The sequence below is a fragment of the Tribolium castaneum genome, chromosome 5, assembly GCF_031307605.1.
Source record: "Tribolium castaneum strain GA2 chromosome 5, icTriCast1.1, whole genome shotgun sequence".
Lineage (NCBI taxonomy): Eukaryota > Metazoa > Arthropoda > Insecta > Coleoptera > Tenebrionidae > Tribolium > Tribolium castaneum.
In genome coordinates this window covers 2,663,366-2,682,739 of record NC_087398.1, presented here as the reverse complement: position 1 = coordinate 2,682,739, position 19,374 = coordinate 2,663,366, and the positions used below count along the sequence as shown (strand labels likewise).

Below are 19,374 nucleotides of genomic sequence, written 5' to 3'. Positions count from 1 at the left end.
ATTAAAATTGATTACTTAGCTAATTAATGGTAGGCTGTTGCAAAAGATTATTATTTTCTAATGTTGTTATGTGCAACAAATTCGAAAAAAATTAGAAGTGAAAAATTTTGAGATTTTTGAAATAAATTTGCCCGGCAAAAAAGCGCAACAAGCTGTGAGTTAGTGGCCAACAATATACGCCTAAATTACTGGTTGCATGTTTTACAGGGGTTTAGTTTTTATTATTGTTTTATCTATTTTACGATTTATCTCCAGTAAAGATAATCACAACTGATCGTTTTCATTGCCCTAAGAACACGTAAAGTCCACGTCATTTTTTTATAACGAAACTTGAAGCCCCCTTAAGATACCTAACCTAGAAGTTGTGTTAGTAATCTAAAAAATGGAACGACTCCCCAGAACTGCCTATTTACGGGAATTCGAGGCAAAAAATCAGTGTGAATTGTTGTTCGATTTGACTGTCGAGTTGCCAAAAATCGGCGTATTACAAGAAGAAGTGCGAGCAGTTCGCCGAATTACAGACACAGTGGAGTCCCTCCTCCAGCACATAATAAACAAGCTCGAACTCTCCATCAAGAAACTGAAAAAACAAGCCCAGATCGAACACGAGGATGAGGTCCAGGTGAACATATCGCTGAAAAACGCCTTGACCGAAAAACCAATCAAGCCCAAAATGGTTTTGAAGAACTTGATCAACGCCAGAATGAGCAACGTGGAGTTTCAAATTTTTGACCAGCGTTACGTGGTTGTGATTAACGCACCGCTGGTCAGAGACATGAAGCTGCCCCAGGTGCTGTATGCAAATTATGAGGTGCAGCCCAGTCAGTTGTTCATTTTGTTTGGGGAGAAAAGTTCAAGTAAATTCACTTGGCTCAAGTCCAGAGATAAGAGCACTTGGGTACAAGTTGCCAACACTTTCAGATACAAACCAAGCGAAGAGGACGTTGGCCATTATTTGAAATTAATTTGCGTGCCTTGCTGTAGTGTTTTAACAGGGCCTGCAGTGGAGGTCGTGTCGGACAGTAGGGTGGTTGAAATGGGGGAATTACCCACTTGTCCGTTTGAAAAAAGACACGAGTTCACGACCACACAACTTGCAGATAATTGGTAGCCAAAAATGTGGACAAATCTGAGTACTTATTGTTTTTCTGCAGTTTTAGGTTTGTTTCTTACAACATCTTGTCTAATAGATATGTAGACAATGAGCAGTTCTCATACTGTCCTCCCCAATTCTTAGCAATTGATTACAGAAAGCAACTAGTAGCTAAAGAACTATCAGGTAATTTTTTGGACGTGTTTTTTCATACAAAACGTAATAAAACCTTCCATAGGTTACAACAGCGATATATTCTGCTTGCAAGAAGTTGATCAATTTGCGTACAATTATTACTACAAGAACTTATTTAAAAATAAAAATTATCACAGTTTTTACTACCGAAAAGGCAACAAAATTCCAGAAGGTTTGGCTTGTTTTTACAACAAAACGCGTTTCAAGTACGTTACGTTAAGTAATTGTTAATTTTTTAAATTCTGTTGTACTTTTAGAAGAGTTGATGACCACCAGATAATTTATAGCCAAGAGTACAGTTACAAGAAAAATCACTATAAATATTTGAGGCCTATAATTGAATCCAATGCCTTACTAAAAGATTGTTTTATGAAGCAATTAACATCGCTACAAGTCACTGTTTTAAATGTAAATAATTCAAACAGAAATGTTTTTATTATTGTGGCAAATACGCATCTCTATTATCACCCTGACGCTGAATTGGTGCGAGTGCTGCAAATAAGCATGGCCACAACATATTTGAGTTTGTTACACAAGCATTATAACAAGGTATTTTCAATTTTCTAGTTTAGTATTATTGACTGTTTTTTGCAGGATGGTAATACTGTTCGGGTTATTTTATGTGGTGACTTTAACAGTGTGCCAACTTCCACAGTTTATGAATTTTTGACTAAAGGAAATCTTAGTAGAGATAATAAAGTCTTTGAGAAAAGTATTATGTCAGTCTGTTTTTTTTTTCGTTTTTTAGTTTTTTTTTCAGCTGTTAACAACGTAAACCTCAGACATGATTTCCAGCTTCAAAGTGCCTGTGGTTCCCCGACTTACACAAACTACACCGATGATTTTAGAGGTTGCTTGGATTATATTTTTATAGAGAAGGGCAAAATGAGAGTTTGCAACGTTGTGCCATTTCCCAAAAATGAAGACCTTGAGGCTTTTGAGGGATTACCTAACGAAGTCTACCCTTCCGATCATTTAGCACTTGTTGTAGACTTGGAAATAATTTAACGTGCGCTTAAAGATGTGATATTTTTTCCTGATCTTGTGTCTGAATATGTGTGACAATATACTTATTTTTCTATTGCAATTAAATGAGTTTTATTTTCTATACCCTTTAACCCTTAAAAAATCTAACTAAAATCGAACAGTTTTGCGGTAATTGAGAAATAAATAAAACCATTTTTCTCTCCGTGAGTACAAGTTCCATTATTTTTGTCGAATGAACTTGTTAAAACTTTTCACTTCTTATTACTATTGACACAGTTTCGTTCCGCTCAAATAGTAGAAAATGGACATTAAGTCAATCAAAACATGTTTTTACGTGACCCAATTTCTCGCGATTACACCTTCGACCATTCATGACAAATCCACTAAACTTTACCAAAAATCATACCCAATTTTTATCTTTATCATTTGCACGAGTAGCGAAATATACAGTACGCACCAAAGAAAGGATACGTATGCACGTCTTAATCCAATTCAATTCAATTAATTCAGTTTAAATTAAATGTAGAGGATTAAAACACATATTAATCTTTAGGCAAAAACATTCACTAAAAAGTTTGAATTTTTAAATGTACTTTAATGATGTTATTGAGTTAAGTGTGGACACTTCGAACTTGCAACAATTTCCTCGTACAAACACATTAAAGCAACTTTTCCCCTAGTCACTAGTCATTTTCTTCGAATAGTAGGAAATGGACATTAAATCAATCAAAACATGTTTCTACGTGGCCAAATTTTTCGCGATCACACCTTCGTCAATTTACGACAAACCGACCAAACTTTACCAAAAATTGTACCCGGTTTTTATGTTCCTGATTTACACGCTTACCGAAATATACAGCATTTATGAAAGAAGATACATGAACGCTCATCTCAGTGGCATTCAATTAGTTGTGAGAAATTTGTTAGATATCAGCCTTTATCTAAACGCTTATCACGTATTCGTAACTATGATGACCCTTAAACGCCATAAGTGGTCAACACTTTTCGAAATTTTACTCAAACTTGAATCAAAAAATCTGAGCCGAATGTTTTACGCGTTTGTGATTGTGGCACATTTACTTTTCCTCGTCATCTTTGTGTTAAATATCTGGTGTTGGATTGTAGAAATTGGGGGTTGGCTTGCGTTTACGAAGCAACTCCTAATTAAATTTGTCGAAGTTTACCCGCTTTTCGTTTTACTCATTGTGAGCAACGTTGTTTTAAAAATCCTAGTCGAGAAATACAGACACCAGAAAAATTTCATAAACGAGTCCAACGCAGAGACGGTTAAATTCAACTTGTTTTTACTGAGTCAGGCCGTTGAGATTTTCAACGATATTTTCGGATGGACAATTTTACAAACAGTTTTCTTCACCGTTCCCAGAGTTTTGATGTATTCCGACATTTTTATAACAGAGCATGAATCGAAACCCAACTCGTTATTTTTTCTAGCAAACTTTCTGACCAATTTGTTGTTTTGGGTAAGTAAGTAATTCACTGATTCCTCCATCTGATTGACGCGGCATTCTTCAGATTCTCCTTTTGTACGTGATTTATTTGTGCGATCTTGTGGTAAAGGAATTTGACCAAATTGTGAACGTGGCTTATAGAATGGAAACATGGAATGTTGTTTTCAACGGTTCGAGAAAAAATCTCGACGTTATGAAAAGTTTCGTGAATTTTCGGCCGAGCTTCACAGCTGCACGATTTTTCGAAATTGACAGGTCAACGATCTTCAGCATTTGTAATGCTCTAGCTTCGTTTCTGATCATCATAATTCAGTTTAAAATGAATACAGAGGACGTAAAATAAATACTTGTTTCAGTAATCGCCCAAATCCACACATATTGATCAACACTTACAACAATAACAGCCATTAAATATTTAAGCCTCACTATAATTTGATAAAGTTTATTTTCAATTTAATCAAACAACAACTGCAGTGAATCAATAATGGCCATTACGGTTGTTGCACCACAGTCTAAAACGAAACCTTTCACTCAAAAAACAGTCTATTACACTCTGAATTTTTTCTTTGTGCTGCTCTTATTCGCGGGATATCTTCCTGTGCAAGGACTCTTCGCGAGTCCAATCCACCTAAAGTTCAAGTACTTCAGTCGGGAGTTTTTTTACTCACTTTACATAATTGTGGTGGCTTGCATTATGCATTTTCTCCGACTGTACCACTATTTTACCATTAAAAATGATAAAATCACTTTACGTAAGCAAACTGAATCGGGAGACAACGCTTGGTGAAGTTATTTTTCAGGCGAATTAATTTTCATGTGCACTGCTTTCCTATCCCTTGTGTTTTTCTTACAACTAGCCAAAAAATGGCCCAGACTTATCCAAAAGTGGTGCCACCTCGACGAAAAGTTTAATGTTACCTACTCCTACCCCAAATATTTAAAATTACAACTCACCCTAGTGACTTCTATTTATTTACTCATAGTGTTTGGTAAAGAATTATGAATTGTTGGCGTCCAATTTCAGTTTTTTTCAGGCGAGTACTTCTATTTTATGTCAGTAAAGTTGGACGGTAGCGAGAACACGTTTCAGAAAGTTGTGGAAAAAATTTACTTTTACATATTCGCCCACATACCGTATAACATAGCTGTGGTTCTAGTTATTGTGGTTGAGGACTTGTAAATTTTCGGTATTAAATTGCTCACTGGTTGTTTTCAGTTGCCAATATTTTCGAATTTTATTGCTCTTTCTTTAATCGATGTTTTTGTTATTCTTGTGAGCATAACTATAACGTTCCGGTTTCAACAAATCAACGAACTGTTAAAGGAACAGAAAAATAAAAATAATTCTATAAATTTCTGGATGACTGTAAGGCGCAATTACAGCGAAATTGGGCGATTGGTTAGTGAAATAAATGACACGATTTCAAGCATCACTGTGTTGTCTTATGGTTCAAACATGATTCTTTTGATAAATGAATTAAGTTCGTTTATTGGGTTAAGTATTAATAACTTAAATGAAAGAACCATAAGAATCAGACTTTTCCAGTAATGTGGTGGTAGAGGAAAGTAAATGTTTCTACGTGTACTCTTTCCTGGTCCTCATTATTCGACTGCTTTCTGTCTATTATTTTTCGTCTAGAATTAATGCCGAAAGTCGGAAACCAATCAGAATTTTGTTTGATGTTTCAAGCGAAATCTACAATGTGGAGGTAATAAAAAAATATCATTAATCGATTTCTCAAAGTTTATTTAAAGATAAAACGTTGGTTTATGCAAATGAAATTAGACAGTGTTGCTTTGACTGGTAGTACATTTTTTAGGATTACACCTGGGTTAATTTTGAGCGTAATTTTAAAATAGTTAACTTGAAACTTGTCTAATTTTCCAGTTTCAGATCGCTGGAGCTGTTGTCACTTACGAGCTTATTTTCATTCAATTTAGCCAACCAAAATAAACATTTTTGTTTTTTTTTTTAATAACTGTTGACCTTATAATATGATATAAAAAGTTATTTTCTTCCGAAACAGTTTGTTTTTCTTCCTGCATCAGATTTTTTTAAGACAGCCCGGTATTTATCCTGTCCCAAAACCCTAGAATAATTTATATAAATCGAAACCTTGTTTTTCAACAAATAAATGTATGAAAAAACTTGTTATTGATCCTTGAAATACAAAACTACACCTTTGCCCCACTTCAGAAACTTAGACAATGCAATGCAATCGTCAGAAGACGGAGACCACATTCAAAATTCCTTAAAACTCTTGATAAAAATCGGCAAAGTATGGGGTTTTTTCCCATTAATAAATTCATCAAATGAACAAGTGAGCTTCAAGTTTAGGTCCTGTTGCTTCATTTATTCGCTTTTCGTTTGGACTGTTCTATTTTATATTTTACTTATGGCCGTATATTCCTGCTGCGTAATGCCCAATTTTTTTAGATACAATTTTGGTAAAAACAATTTTAGTTCCACCCTCAGGCATTTAAAGAAACATTTTAGTGCATGTTATGTACAGCTCAAATTTATTTTGTCTCTTCACAATTTACCTCCGACTTGCTAAAAAGTGGCCTGATATTATTACATATTGGAAACGAGTCGATCAAGCTATGGAACTCCGATACGGTTATCATAAAAATCTTACAAGACGGGTGAAACATATCGTAATTTTTTGGGCATGTACTTCAGTTGGTGAGCAAATAATTTTTAAAACCTTGTGTAAGAAGGAATTTTAGTAAATCAAATTGTGGTGCCTTTCGCCCCTATGTACTATCTAATCGTTCATGGGAAGTTACAATTTCCATTGTCACCTTTCGCTATTTTTATGCATACCATTTTATTCGTAAGCTACACCACAAAATTAAACAATAATTAAAAAAAATTGTAGCTTCAGTCAATAATTGGAAAAACGACCGTTCATTACGCTGACTTATTTATAGTCGCAATTGCAATTTCATTAAAACGGCGGTTTCAACAAATTACGCAAAGAATTGTGAACCATAAGGAACAAGTGAGTTAATTAAGTTTGTGCTTTTTTACAATTTAATTGTCTCTAGTACAAAAATATCGAATTCTGGCAAAACATTCGCGAAGATTATGACCGATTGGCAAGATTGGTCCAATTTCTGGATAAGGAACTGTCTTATTTGATCTTCTTTTCGATTGGGTTTAATTGTTTTTGGGTCATGAAATTATTATACAATGTTCTTAGGTAACAGCTCACATTTTTGCGCTTGTTTGTAAAATCAATTCTAGGTTTGGTGCCGAAAGTCAAACAATTAATTTCATGTTTTCTTTCGGTTTTATACTTTTAAGATTCTTATCCGTGTTTGAAAGCTGCACCCGACTCAATAATGAGAGCAGGAAACCATCTTTCGTAATTCAGTTTTCACACATTTCAGTTGATAATATTGAGGTATTCGGTAAAAGATGGGGATTTATAATTATAAAACAATTTTCAGATTAATCGCTTGATACAACAAATTACCTTTGACAAGGTTTATTTCTCCGGATGCCAGTTGTTCAAGATTAAAAATGGAATTATTTTAAGTGTGAGAAATTTTAAATTGTGTTTGATACGATTTTTTGGGTTGCAGTTTGCAGGAGCGCTGGTCACCTACGAACTGACTTTATTTCAATATCACGCTTTCTACCTGACATAAATCGTGTAAAAATTCTTGTGTATTTTTAGTTACTACATTAATTCATTACTACATGTTTTAACAAGACAATCATTAAATCACTTAAAACAGAAAGTAATTTTTCTTGTACTGTAGTTTTCGGATAAGGCGGTTTGTGAATGACCCAATATTTTAGTGGAATAAACAAAGTTTGGACATATTTTTTCTGAAATTATTTATTTATCTATTAGGCGCAATATCCATTTATAAATATTGAATAATGGAAATATTTTAGTTTAAGAACCGAATAAATGGAAATCGCCAAAACGATGCCCACAAACCCATAATTATTAAGTTTTATTTTCCCAATTATCCCATAATTTATAAATCAATTATTTAATACAAAACGAAATTGTAACAGAACGTATTATTTATTTAAAATGAACGATCAAAAGATAAATTTGTGTAGTAAACATTGCATTACATATCAGGTAAGTCAAAAGCAGATTTTCTAGTTTGTTCACTAGAAATTATTGACAAAAATAGCGGCATGAAGAAGATTCGAATAGATAACAGCAGAAATCAAAGAAAAACGCCCCGAAAAAAGCGACCACAACTAATAAATGCGTTGCTATTGTTGATGAAAAGCGGAAAATATTTAGGTATATTTCCCCTAAAACGCGTAACCAGTTTCGAAGAAAAATATATAGACTTCAAATCTTGCGTATTTATTTATTCCTCCTTAGTCTGGATTTTGAATTTTGTGGTTGTCTTGCTAACACTAAGTGACTGGGTTTACACAAATTTCAGCGTAGATAAATTTGGTTGGTAAATATTACGTATGCCAGCAATCGTAAAGCAATTGTATATTTTCAGTATCTTTGGTTTTTAACTCGGAAATATTTTTCTCACTGACTCTCTTCATATACCTGGCCAACAACTGGCACTTTGTGATGTCTTTCTGGAACCAAGTTGACCAAAAAATGGAGTACAAATATAACCAACCTCGAGGTTTCAACAGAAATGTTAAGTTGGGTTTAGTTGTATACAGTATTTTGTCTGTTGGTAATCACTTCGGCTCACCAATGCATTCAGTCGTGAGTCTCTTCCAGAGTCAAAACCAAATCACCGAAGTTACTTTTCTACCCCAATATAATGACTTTTTTTCAAAGATTTTTACGGTAAAAATAACTATTCAACCGTTCACATTTTCTTTTTTTTTCGAAGATACATTCAATTCTAGGGAAGACAACAATGCATTACCGGGACTTTTTCCTAATTATTATAACTCTTATCCTGAGAGAAAAATTCAAACAAATCAATCAGAGAATTCAAGACAACAGCGAGGCACGTCCTTGTAGCAAACACACAATTGTCTTTACGATGCTTTTTAGAACATATCAACTGATTTTTGGCAAGAAATCCGCAATCACTACGATCTCTTATCACACATGGTCAGACAATTTGATAAGGAAGTGTCTTATCTGATCCTGGCTTCAGTCGGTTTTAACGGCTTTTGGGTGTTGCTTTTCTTTTATAAAAGTTACACGTTAGTTTCCGTTAAATTTATCATTTGAATAAGCTTAGTAAACATTCTAGAGCCAAATTCTCAAGTTCTGCAAACCTATATTTTGCCTATCCTTTCGGCTATATTATTTTGAGGTTTCTATTGCTTTTTCACTGTGGGGCGCTTTTGAACGAAGAAAGCAAAAAACCGGCAATCATTGTCCATTTTTCGGAAATTCCAGTGTTAAATACGGAGGTCAGGAACACAAAACAGAAGGAAAACATTAAATTTATTTTACAGATAACACGCTTGCTAACGCAAATAGAATTCGACAATGTTTTTTTGTCAGGTGGTAAAATATTTCGTATGAAATCAGGGATACTTCTAAGTGTACAACTTTAATTTAGTAAAATTCGTTTTAAAATTGCGTTTTCAGGTGGTTGGGGCTACAGTTACATACGAGCTAGCCATAGTCCAGTACAACATTTTCAGCAATTGAATTTTTAGCAAATAGAGTTTCTTGAATACGGTTTTTCGTCTCTTTCCATTTTTTTCCTGAACTGGATTACGATCAACTCATACGTGACCACGGCACTCGTAATCTAGAATTGAAAACATAATTGTGGTTAAAACTTTGCCATTATTACTTTAAGTATGAGTTGCTTCGTAATTTTAAAAAATCTCTTTCCTGTCAGACCAACACTTTGAAATTTCAACGTCTCCACGAGTCGGCTTATCTGGAAAAAAGCCAGGTTTTGTGTTAGACACGTAACCACTTACCTCTTTGTTGTAAACTTCACGTGGTACATACGAGAGCAAGTCTAGAGATAATTTACTTTCTTCATTTATCCAACTGCCGTAAAAACAAACGGACACGAGCCGCAAAATCAATAAACCCAAAGAAATGAAGTAGTAGACAGTTTCCAGAGTTGTAGCTTTGTGCAAGTAGAAGCTTTCAAACACTTGAAAAATAATGAAATAGAAGTTGTTGAGAAACGATGTAAGAATAATGTAAGACAATTTTTCGTCAAGAAGAAAGCACAAATGACACAATCTGTTGTAATCGTCGTTAAGCGCAATCCAGCTTTTCTCAGACGTGACCTAAAACCTTGTTAGAAACACCAAAAGTGACGATTTTCTTACTTTCATGTTCGTCAAACAACGAATTCTGGTGTTAATTTGACGAAACCTGGCTGCCAGAGCACAGCTCATCAAAATGATGAAAAGATCAATAAAGGTCCAAGAAAAAGCCATTCGTGTGTTAACTATTTGCAAAAAAACTCCCAACCAAGCGCCGTAGTAAGGTTTAATTAGGTCAAAAATGATGGGAAACGACATATTCACAAAAAAATGTTCGGCACCTTTAGAAAATGAACCTTTGCATTGTATTGCTACCACGAGTTTGTTGGATTGGATTAAGACATGTTCGGCTGAAAAAAATCCTGAGTAGGTGTAAAACCTTGCAGGCTTTTACCTGCTTCCAGCAGGAGAAAAATCGCCGAGGTCACGTTTATTCTCCGGTTTAAATTTTTCGGCCAACCGTATGATGACATTTTGAGATCGACTTCCTGCCACTTCAGCATGATTGACTGCCATTCCATCGACAATTTCAGGAAAAAAATGCACGAAAGTGTGCCACAAGCATAGAAAATTATCCCATCTGTTAAATTAGTTTTATAAAAATTTAGCAAGTTTTGTGTTTTTACTCATTTCAAATTGGCTGTAACCGCCCCCAACGGCCATAAGTCTAACGTGGCCAAAAACGATCACAACTCCGGTGATAATTGTAACTAGGGATGAAACCACACGTAGTGAAAACCAGCTAAAGTTCAGGAAAATGGGCTCGTTGCTTAAAACGCCCTGGACTGGAAAATAGCCAAAAATCTGCGCTATGACAATAATGGATTTGAGCGATTTATGCACGTTTTCTTTCTCATGTTGTGGAGATTTTGGCTTAGGCCGTGTCTTTGCAGCGCTGGAAAACAACATTTCGGGCAAAATTCATGACAATACTTTCATTTTTCGGGTATAAAACACCAATCAGAGTAATTTTGGATAATCTACTGATAATATCTATTATCGAATTTGTTTACCAATTAGAAAACAAAGCGTTTGTTTGCCCGACCCTCCTTGCCGGTTACCGTAAACACGGTTGTTTTGTTTTCAAAGTTTTGTTCCCTAAAGTTGAAAAATTAAATTTTTAATAACGAGTAATTTTGGTGGAGGCGCCGGGTTCGGAATAATTATTTTTGAAAGCAAAATAATTTGTACGTACAAGGTGAATGGAATAGAGATCATGTTTGTTTAGTAGTGGATTTACGTATGTTTCTTTAAAAACAACTAAGAAAATCACAATACACACATTAAAACAAGAAATAAAATTAGCCCAACTAATGGATTTATTAGTTTGTATTGAAAGTTAATGGACCGCAGTCAAAACATTTATTTTTGTATATAATTTACAACATTTTTTCATATTTCTAGTGTCGCTTAAGCAAGCAAATTAGCTTCATTGCTGTCGTTATCCTCAGTTAAGCGCAGGTTAAACTGTATTACCACTAATTCATAAGTTACAATGGCGCCAGCAATCTAAAAAAATCACCAGATGTGAAGTAAACATGCATGGAAAACGTACTTGTAAGATTAACTGTTTGGTAATTTTGAAGAATTTTTTTCCAGTAAGAATGATTTCGTTTTTAATGACTTGATCGATAAAACGCTCGACCTAAAACCAAATTTTTAAAACTGATCAATTAAGAATGAAAATAATACTTCACAGTTGTATGAAGACGAGGAGACTGAGAACAGCAAAGGTAGCACCTTGGTGCTCTCGCTGTGAACCGAAGCTCCACATAAACAAACCGAAATTAGTCGCATGATCAAAAGTGCGAACGAGATTAAATAATAAACTGTCTTCAGAGTCCCTTTTACAATTTTCATGCTTCCGAATAGTTGTATAATGATGAAGTATAAATTGGTAGCAAATGAAACGATAATAATAATGTAGGACATGTTGTTGTCGATAAGCACACTCAACTGATAAAGGCGATAGTGTTCGTATCGGAGTTGTTTCCAAAGGGCCGTATTTTTTACTCTGGCATTTTTGAGCATCTCGACTTTGGCATTCAGCTGCTTTAGCCTGAAGACGAAAGCCGTGCTAGTTAACATAATAAATACGTCAATGAAAGTCCACGAAAAAGTGCTCCGTATTGTTATAGCGTGTACGAGAATTGCCTTGCATAGGGAAAAATCGATTACTGTAAAAATGGCAGAATAGGCAGTCTTGTAAAATTGTCTTAAGTCGGCTTCAAAACTAGAACTTCCAAAAATAGAAACTGCTATGTAACACTGTATGAGAAGATGCTCAACTGCAAAAAACTGTAGTTGTTTGTTACTTGTAGTGTGTATTATATTACCTGTAGCCACGACTAGAATAACTATGGTTATTATTTTTAATCTTTTTTTCAAACTGTGATTAATTGCAACCGAGCCCATGATTACTTCTACACAGTGCCATTCGTGTATAAATCTCGACCAGTTTTTTGCCAATTGAAGAAACACAGCATTGGTTGCAGCAGCCGACAGATAAAATAAAACATTAGCTACAAACAAATTTTCAAAATTTAACAGCACTTCACACTTGCGTACTTATTTCCTGTGTTGCTTCTTTCACGAAAAAGACGTTATACAACAGTGTCAACACAAATAAACAAAGAATGCAGAAAAAACAGAGGGAGTATAAAAATTTGAAGGAGCGCCACGAAAATTTCAGAGATTTGTAGTCAGGTCCAGACAATCCACTTACAGGAAACAACCCAAATATGTGAAGTATCTTTAGGGAAAATTTCAGGGAAGAATGAATTGTATTCTCCGTATTGTGTGAAATAATATTTTTCATTTTAAATGGGGCAGTTTTAGGGTTCGACTGAGTGTCTTTAAAAATTTAATCAACACTTTTAATGAAACTAAACGTTCATGACATTACAAAGGTGTTTTCAAAACAATGTGAAAATTTAATGGACAGTTCTGATGAAACCAAAGCTACCATCGATGAACATTAAAACTCACAATCCATTAAATATTAATTGCAAAAACAACGATTTAAAAACAAATAACAGACCGCCATGTCCTTGTTTCTATTATAAGAATCTGTTTACAGGAAAAAGTAGACGTGCGCAAATCCTACCGGATTTGCGGGGACAGTGATTTTTATTAACAATGTTTCTCGGGACTTTACTAAACAAATCAGTTAAATAAAAATTTTTAGACATAAATCAAATATGTTCGTTTAAATTTTTTTATAATTTAAGAAGAAAGTCATCTAAGGATTCAACGCTAAAATTTGAAGTTATGTTTCACCTTTACGTTCATCTCTTTTTCTCTCAAAACAAAAAGTACGTTTACAATTTTGGCGCCTTTACGTACTTTTACATTTTTGCCGCATTATTTTCTTATTTCTCTGTTTTATGCTTCGCTTTACGTTTTATACGTCTATGCGTTCTCTTATTCTCTTATTTTTGTTTACATGTTGTTTCACTTACCTTTTCTACACTTTTTTTCTCAGAAAAATTTTTACACCTGATCCGGGTTCGAACCCGCGACCTCCCCCGTCGTAAGTGGCGCTTATACCACTAGGCCACCGAGGCCCCAGGTACTGACCGTGTTTTGCAGATATTTTAACACAAAATTTTTAAATAAATCAACATTACAAACTAAATAATTGGAATAATTTACCTAAAACGCAAATACTTTCAGTTCAAAAGTCGGCGAATTAGCTCGAGAAAGCATTTTTTATCACTTTTTTCAATTTAATTCTTTAATTTTTCACCAGATTTCATCAAAAGATACCGGGCGTATAAGTCAACTAAAGTTTGAAGTTATGTTTCACCTTTACGTTCATCTCTTCTTCTCTCAAATCAAAAAGTACGTTTACAATTTTGGCGCCTTTACGTACTTTTACATTTTTGCCGAATTATTTTCTTATTTCTCTGTTTTATGCTTCGCTTTACGTTTTATACGTCTATTTGTTCTCTCAATCTCTTATTTTTGTTTACATGTTGTTTCACTTACCTTTTCTACACTTTTTTTCTCAGAAAATTTTTTTACACTTGATCCGGGTTCGAACCCGCGACCTCCCCCGTTGTAAGTGGCGCTTATACCACTAGGCCACCGAGGCCCCAGCTACTGACCGTCTTTTGCAGATATTTTAACACAAACTTTTTAAATAAATTTTATGTACTTATACCTTTTGTCGCATTATTTTCTTATTTCTGTCGATTTTAATGCTCCGCTTTAGATTTGTTTATACGTCTATGTATTCTCTCAATCTCATATATGTTTACGTGATATTTCACTTACCTTTTCTACACTTTTTTATTTTTATTCATGTTAGCATAGTTTTTTATTTATCTTGTTTTAATTGTTTTATACAATTAACACAACCAATACGTATTATTATGTAAAATCTCCAATTGTTGAACGGAAGTTTCGTCGAATTCATTCAAAAGTTTCTTATTAAATTGTATTAGGACAAGTTCGTATGTTACAACAGCGCCGGCGATCTGTTTAATTGTTGTTAAAAAATAATAAACTAATGTTTGTTACTCACTTTCAAAATTAGTCCTCTCGTAATTATGAAAAAGTTTTTGCCAGAAATAGCCATCGCTTTATAATTAATTTGATTAGTTAAACGTTCGACCTGTAACATGTTTTTCTGCTTTGAACAAAAATTTATAAAACTACCTCAACGCTGTACAGCTCTGAAGGAGTAGACAACAGTAGTATTAAAATTTTTCGGCTTTCCTCATTAATGGACGCTGCACTTAAACTCACGAAAATAATCCTGAAAATCAGAATTCCGAACGAAATGAAAAAATAAGTTTTTTGTAAAGTGTCGCCCATTTGTTTCAACGCGCTGAATAACTGAACCAAGACAAAGTACAAATTGTTGCAGAACGACAGTAAGACAAGATACGAGATTTTCTGGTCCAAAAGAGTGCACAAATAAAGCAAACTGCACTGTTCCTCTCTTATTTTCCTCCAGGGTGTCGTTGCCTTTACCTACAATATTTGTGTCACATATGGCACTGAAATTTTATTTTTTCTTTACGTGAGATTTTACTAAAGCTTCAATTTTGGTTCTGCTTTGTTTCATTCGCGTAGCAAAAGCCATACTGAGCAAAATTATAAATGTGTCCCCAAAAGTCCCACCGAAAGTTGTTTGCAAATTTGAAACTTGAAAAATTAGAGCTTTCCACAGTGTGTAATCAACAAGACCGTTAAAAAGATGCGGAAAAGTTACGTTCACGTAATAGTGACGAATACCGTCACTTACGGTTTTACTGCATGCAACAGAATCTATAGCTCTGGACAGTTCCATAAGCAAATGTTCCACTGAAAAATTAAGTCGACTAAACTCACACAATTGAAAATACAAACCGATTGTAAATAACGTAATAAAAGTGAAAATAAAGTCAAGTTTTTTCCTAAAATTCCTCCTCATCCCAAGATTTCCCACCAAAAGTTCAATTTTAAGCCACGCTTTCATCAACTGTGGCCATTCTGTGGCAAGTTTGATAAATGCAATATTGACCAAAATCGAGCACAACAGAAACACAAAATAATCTACAAACTGAAGTTTAAAAAAATGGAACAAATCTTATTTTTTTCACTCATTTGCAAAATATTCATTTCAACCGCAATCATCTTGTGGAGTTGGCAAACGGCAATGAAAAAAGTCACAAATAAGGTGAACACCGAATACGTGGTTTTGAACGAAATCCATTTGAACTTCAAACAAGTTGGGTCAGAATTAGTGCCGTACAGTGGAAAATAGCCAAAAATTTGGGCCACAAGAAGCGGCCGTTTCATAGCATAGAAAATACAGTTTTGGACGTATTTTGAATTTTTCTTCATGCTCCTAACAAGGGCAAATGTGTTGTGAGGAAAGTAAAGCCGAACTATAATTATCGTATCAATGAATTCATTTCAGTTTTCTTGACATTCAAAACATGCCTACAACCACCGTTACGAGAAAATAAACAAATAGCTCGGCCTTTAGTTAAAAACAAATCGTCTTTTAGTAATTTATTTAGCGTTACTACAAATACAATCAAACGTAAACTGGACACGAGCCTTTTTCATTTAGCTCCCCCTGTAATAAATTCACATTAAATTGAATTAAAACCAACTCGTAAGTCACTATAGCCCCAGCAATCTACAAAAACGTAATTTATTGATCACACTTTTTCACACAATTAAACTTACGCTGAGAATTAAACCTCTGGTAATGCTAAAGAAATTTTTTCCGGTTATTGCAATATCGGAATTTCCAATTTGTTGAATAAATCTTTGAATCTGAACAGAAAATGGTTTGGTGGAGATTTTCTTTGTTGTAACTTACCTCCAGATTGTAAATTTCGGTAGGTACGGAATTTAGTGTTAACAATGGTTTTATACTTTCATCATGTACTTTAGCACCGAAAAGACATAAACAAACAATTCGTGTAATTAAGAGAGCAAAAGACCAGTAGAAATAAAGCCGTTCTAAATCGTTCCTCGTGCGTCTCAAGCTGTTAAAAAGTTGGATTAGAATGAAGAGTAAGTCGGACGCGAATGTTAGAAGAACAATATAAGCGATTTCTTTGTCGACTTTCCTAACAAGTCTGCATTGTCTGGTGTAATCTTCCCGCAATTTTTTCCAAATAATTTCATTTTTAATCTAAAAGTTTACGTAACTATTTTCTTGTTGATTAATTTACACACCTTTTCGCTCGCTACTGCTGCAATTCTTCGAGTTATTTGCCCAAATCTGTAAGCCAGGGCCGTACTTATCAACATAACGAATAAATCATTGTACGTCCAAATAAAAGTAATCTGAAGATTTATCGTTTGCAAAACCAAAGCTTTGAAAATATCGTACTCCACCAAGGCGAAAATATGCGCAAAAGACATGTTGCCCAAAAAATACGTAAAACCTTCAGCCGTCGTGTTATTGCATTCTAGTGCTAGCACAAGCTTGTTCGTTTGGACCAAAATATGTTCCACTAAAAACACTTTTACCCAACAATATCTGGACAACCAATGCTCACCTAACGCAATCAACATGAAAACAACCGTCAAAGTATTTAGTTTTTTGTTGAGTCCTTTGGGCCAGCCATAACTGGCAAAAGTCGCGTCAACCACACACCAATCTTTCAGGACCTTGGGCCACCTTTTGGCCAGATTTAGGAACAAAAGTGAGGCCACAACTCCGGTCAGAAAAAAGAACAAACGATTGGCTTCCAATAAGTCTAGGCCTTTGGTGGCGATTTTTTGCATTTGAAAGCCAGAAATGAGGAACGTTCCAAGTAGAGTAAAAAGTGCGTATACAACTCGGGCCGACTTCCAGGAAAAACGTAGGGAGCGGAAATCCGGGCCTCGGACGCCCTGTACTGGGAAAAAGCCGAAAATCTGCGCAAGAATCAACATTTTGCTGTAAGACTTGTGCAAGTTTTTGTCTCCCGGAACGGGAAATATTTTCGTCGACTTTTCCATATTTGTGGGTGACTTGAACATGAATTAATTTATCTTTAGAGTGTAATCAGGGCATGAGCTGTTACATTTCGATCGTTTTTCAAGATTTGATTTGCTTACAACCTAAATGGAAACTTCCTCATTACATATTTATGAGTTTCTTTTCGGTATTGTGGCACACGGAACTTTGGAGAAATGATTTATAATAACTTGGGGACGGGTGTTTGGGGTGGAAAATGTAAATAAAAAACAAACTTTTCCTATATTAAATTTTACTCATTAATCAATAACCCTTCACAAAAAATAGCGGTGTTTGTGTATCACAGGTAAACGGGGCACGAATCTATTTGTTCCGAAATCGTTTCCAGTAAACTATCATTGAACTGCATTAAAACCAGCTCGTAGGAAACTATCGCGCCAGCGATCTGGAAAAACTGTTATGCTTGAATTCACAAATTTTACTTACACTAAGGATGAGTCCTCGAGTGATACTGAAAAAGTTTTTGCCCGTAAAAGCAACTTCGAGTGTCCCAATCTGGTGTATAAATCTTTGAATCTAAAAAATACAATATAATGAATGAGTTAACTGCGTTACTTGCCTCCAAATTGTACACATCTGCGGAAACCGAATTTAAAACCAACATCGGCTGTGTACTTTCATCGTTAACTTTACCACCAAAAAGACACAAGCACACCGTACGCACGATCAAGAAACCAAACGACCAGTAAAAGTAGATTCGCTCCAAATTATTTTTCATTTGCCTGAGACTGTTAAATAGTTGGATTAAGATAAAAAGCAAGTCAGAAGCGAATGACATGAGGACTATGTACGATATTTCTTCGTCCACTCGTTTACAAAGCCGGCAAAGTCGGTTGTAGTCCTCTCGTAAATTTTTCCAAGCACTTTCGCTCTTATTCTGCAAAAGAACAGTTGAGTGTTTTTTACTAACAATTTCACCCACTTTAGATTCAGACATTGACTGGGTTCGTTCAGTTACTTGACTGAATCTGTAGGCCAAAGCCGTGCTTAACAGCATGACAAAAACGTCGTTAAAAACCCAAATAAAAGTGTGTTGTAACGTAATGAATTGCAACATAAGGGCCATAACTATGTTGTAGTCCATTAGCGAAAAAATGTGAGAGTAGGACATTTTGCCGAAAAAATAATCGAACCCTTCCGACGTACTGTTATTACATTCTAGCGCCAAGACGAGTTTGTTCGTTTGCATCAAAATATACTCGACTGAAATTCGTAATTATTTCAAATCAATGTATTTGTTCACACTTACTTAGCGCTAGTGACATAAAAACTGCAAGTAAAACATTCAATCTCCGGTTAAGCCCCGCAGGCCAGCCATAACTCGCCATCATCACCTCAACACAGCTCCAATCTTTCATAAACCGGGGCCACTTCATGGCTAATTTCAAGTACAAATAACCAGAAGCCAGCCCCGAGCAGTAGAAAAACAAGCGATTGGCCTCAATCACGTTCAAACCTTTGGCAAAAATTTTATGCAGTTGCAACACTGTGACGAAAGTCGCCCCCAAAATGGTCACAACTGTGTAACCGACTCGTGCCGAGGCCCATGTGAAGTGAATTGCGCGGAAATCGCGGCCCAGAATTCCCTGAGCCGGGAAAAATCCAAAAATCTGGGCCAGGATGACAACTTTAGCGAAGGATTTTTGCAAATTGTGTTTCCCCAACGATTTATTGATGAGATTTGCGGTGTCGGCGGTCGAAAGTTGCGACTTTTCGGGTGGTGTGTTTGAAGGCTGCACTCTCATTTTGTCAAATAACTGTCTTAAAGACGGGAGTTGCTTTTATATGGCGATGCGGTGTTGAGATTAGGTCTTAATGTAGGCTTAAGTGTGCGTAATAAATTCATGTGGTTCGTAATAGTGTTGAGGTTAATAATTGATGGTTTTTTCGCTTTGAAATGGCGTAGGAAAACATTTTTTTTTAGTGGAGTAAACACCTTTGTACTGGTTTCAAA

At 35.1% G+C, this 19,374-nt stretch overlaps 4 protein-coding genes and 1 pseudogene across 4 annotated transcripts; 2 read left to right on the top strand and 3 right to left on the bottom strand.

Annotated features, from left to right (window-relative positions):
* The first annotated feature begins 217 nt into the window (after positions 1-217).
* On the top strand, positions 218-2,375 carry LOC661154 (2',5'-phosphodiesterase 12). The gene is made up of 6 exons (XM_971281.5): positions 218-1,107; positions 1,155-1,279; positions 1,332-1,494; positions 1,546-1,837; positions 1,883-2,000; positions 2,049-2,375. The coding sequence occupies exons 1-6, from the start codon at positions 383-385 to the stop codon at positions 2,294-2,296; spliced, it is 1,671 nt and encodes a 556-aa protein (XP_976374.3). The 5' UTR covers positions 218-382; the 3' UTR covers positions 2,297-2,375.
* A 528-nt stretch (positions 2,376-2,903) lies between these two features.
* On the top strand, positions 2,904-5,715 carry LOC100141603 (gustatory receptor candidate 15). Its single transcript, XM_064356899.1, has 7 exons — positions 2,904-4,496; positions 4,545-4,733; positions 4,779-4,909; positions 4,961-5,238; positions 5,291-5,453; positions 5,500-5,589; positions 5,639-5,715. The coding sequence occupies exons 1-7, from the start codon at positions 4,229-4,231 to the stop codon at positions 5,696-5,698; spliced, it is 1,179 nt and encodes a 392-aa protein (XP_064212969.1). The 5' UTR covers positions 2,904-4,228; the 3' UTR covers positions 5,699-5,715.
* A 3,804-nt stretch (positions 5,716-9,519) lies between these two features.
* Positions 9,520-10,855, bottom strand: LOC107397954 (gustatory receptor for sugar taste 64f-like; annotated as a pseudogene).
* A 438-nt stretch (positions 10,856-11,293) lies between these two features.
* On the bottom strand, positions 11,294-19,269 carry LOC107398029 (uncharacterized). Its single transcript, XM_064356594.1, has 10 exons — positions 18,670-19,269; positions 18,343-18,623; positions 17,980-18,297; positions 17,847-17,936; positions 17,705-17,805; positions 17,562-17,640; positions 16,631-17,413; positions 16,269-16,586; positions 16,133-16,222; positions 11,294-11,455 (listed from the first exon to the last, which is right to left on the bottom strand). Exons 1-10 carry the CDS (start codon positions 19,163-19,165, stop codon positions 11,357-11,359), a joined length of 2,655 nt encoding a protein of 884 aa, XP_064212664.1. The 5' UTR covers positions 19,166-19,269; the 3' UTR covers positions 11,294-11,356.
* On the bottom strand, positions 14,299-15,062 carry LOC103313226 (gustatory receptor for sugar taste 64f). The gene is made up of 4 exons (XM_064356576.1): positions 14,976-15,062; positions 14,609-14,926; positions 14,475-14,564; positions 14,299-14,427 (listed from the first exon to the last, which is right to left on the bottom strand). Exons 1-4 carry the CDS (start codon positions 15,036-15,038, stop codon positions 14,299-14,301), a joined length of 600 nt encoding a protein of 199 aa, XP_064212646.1. The 5' UTR covers positions 15,039-15,062.
* Positions 19,270-19,374: the final 105 nt, after the last annotated feature.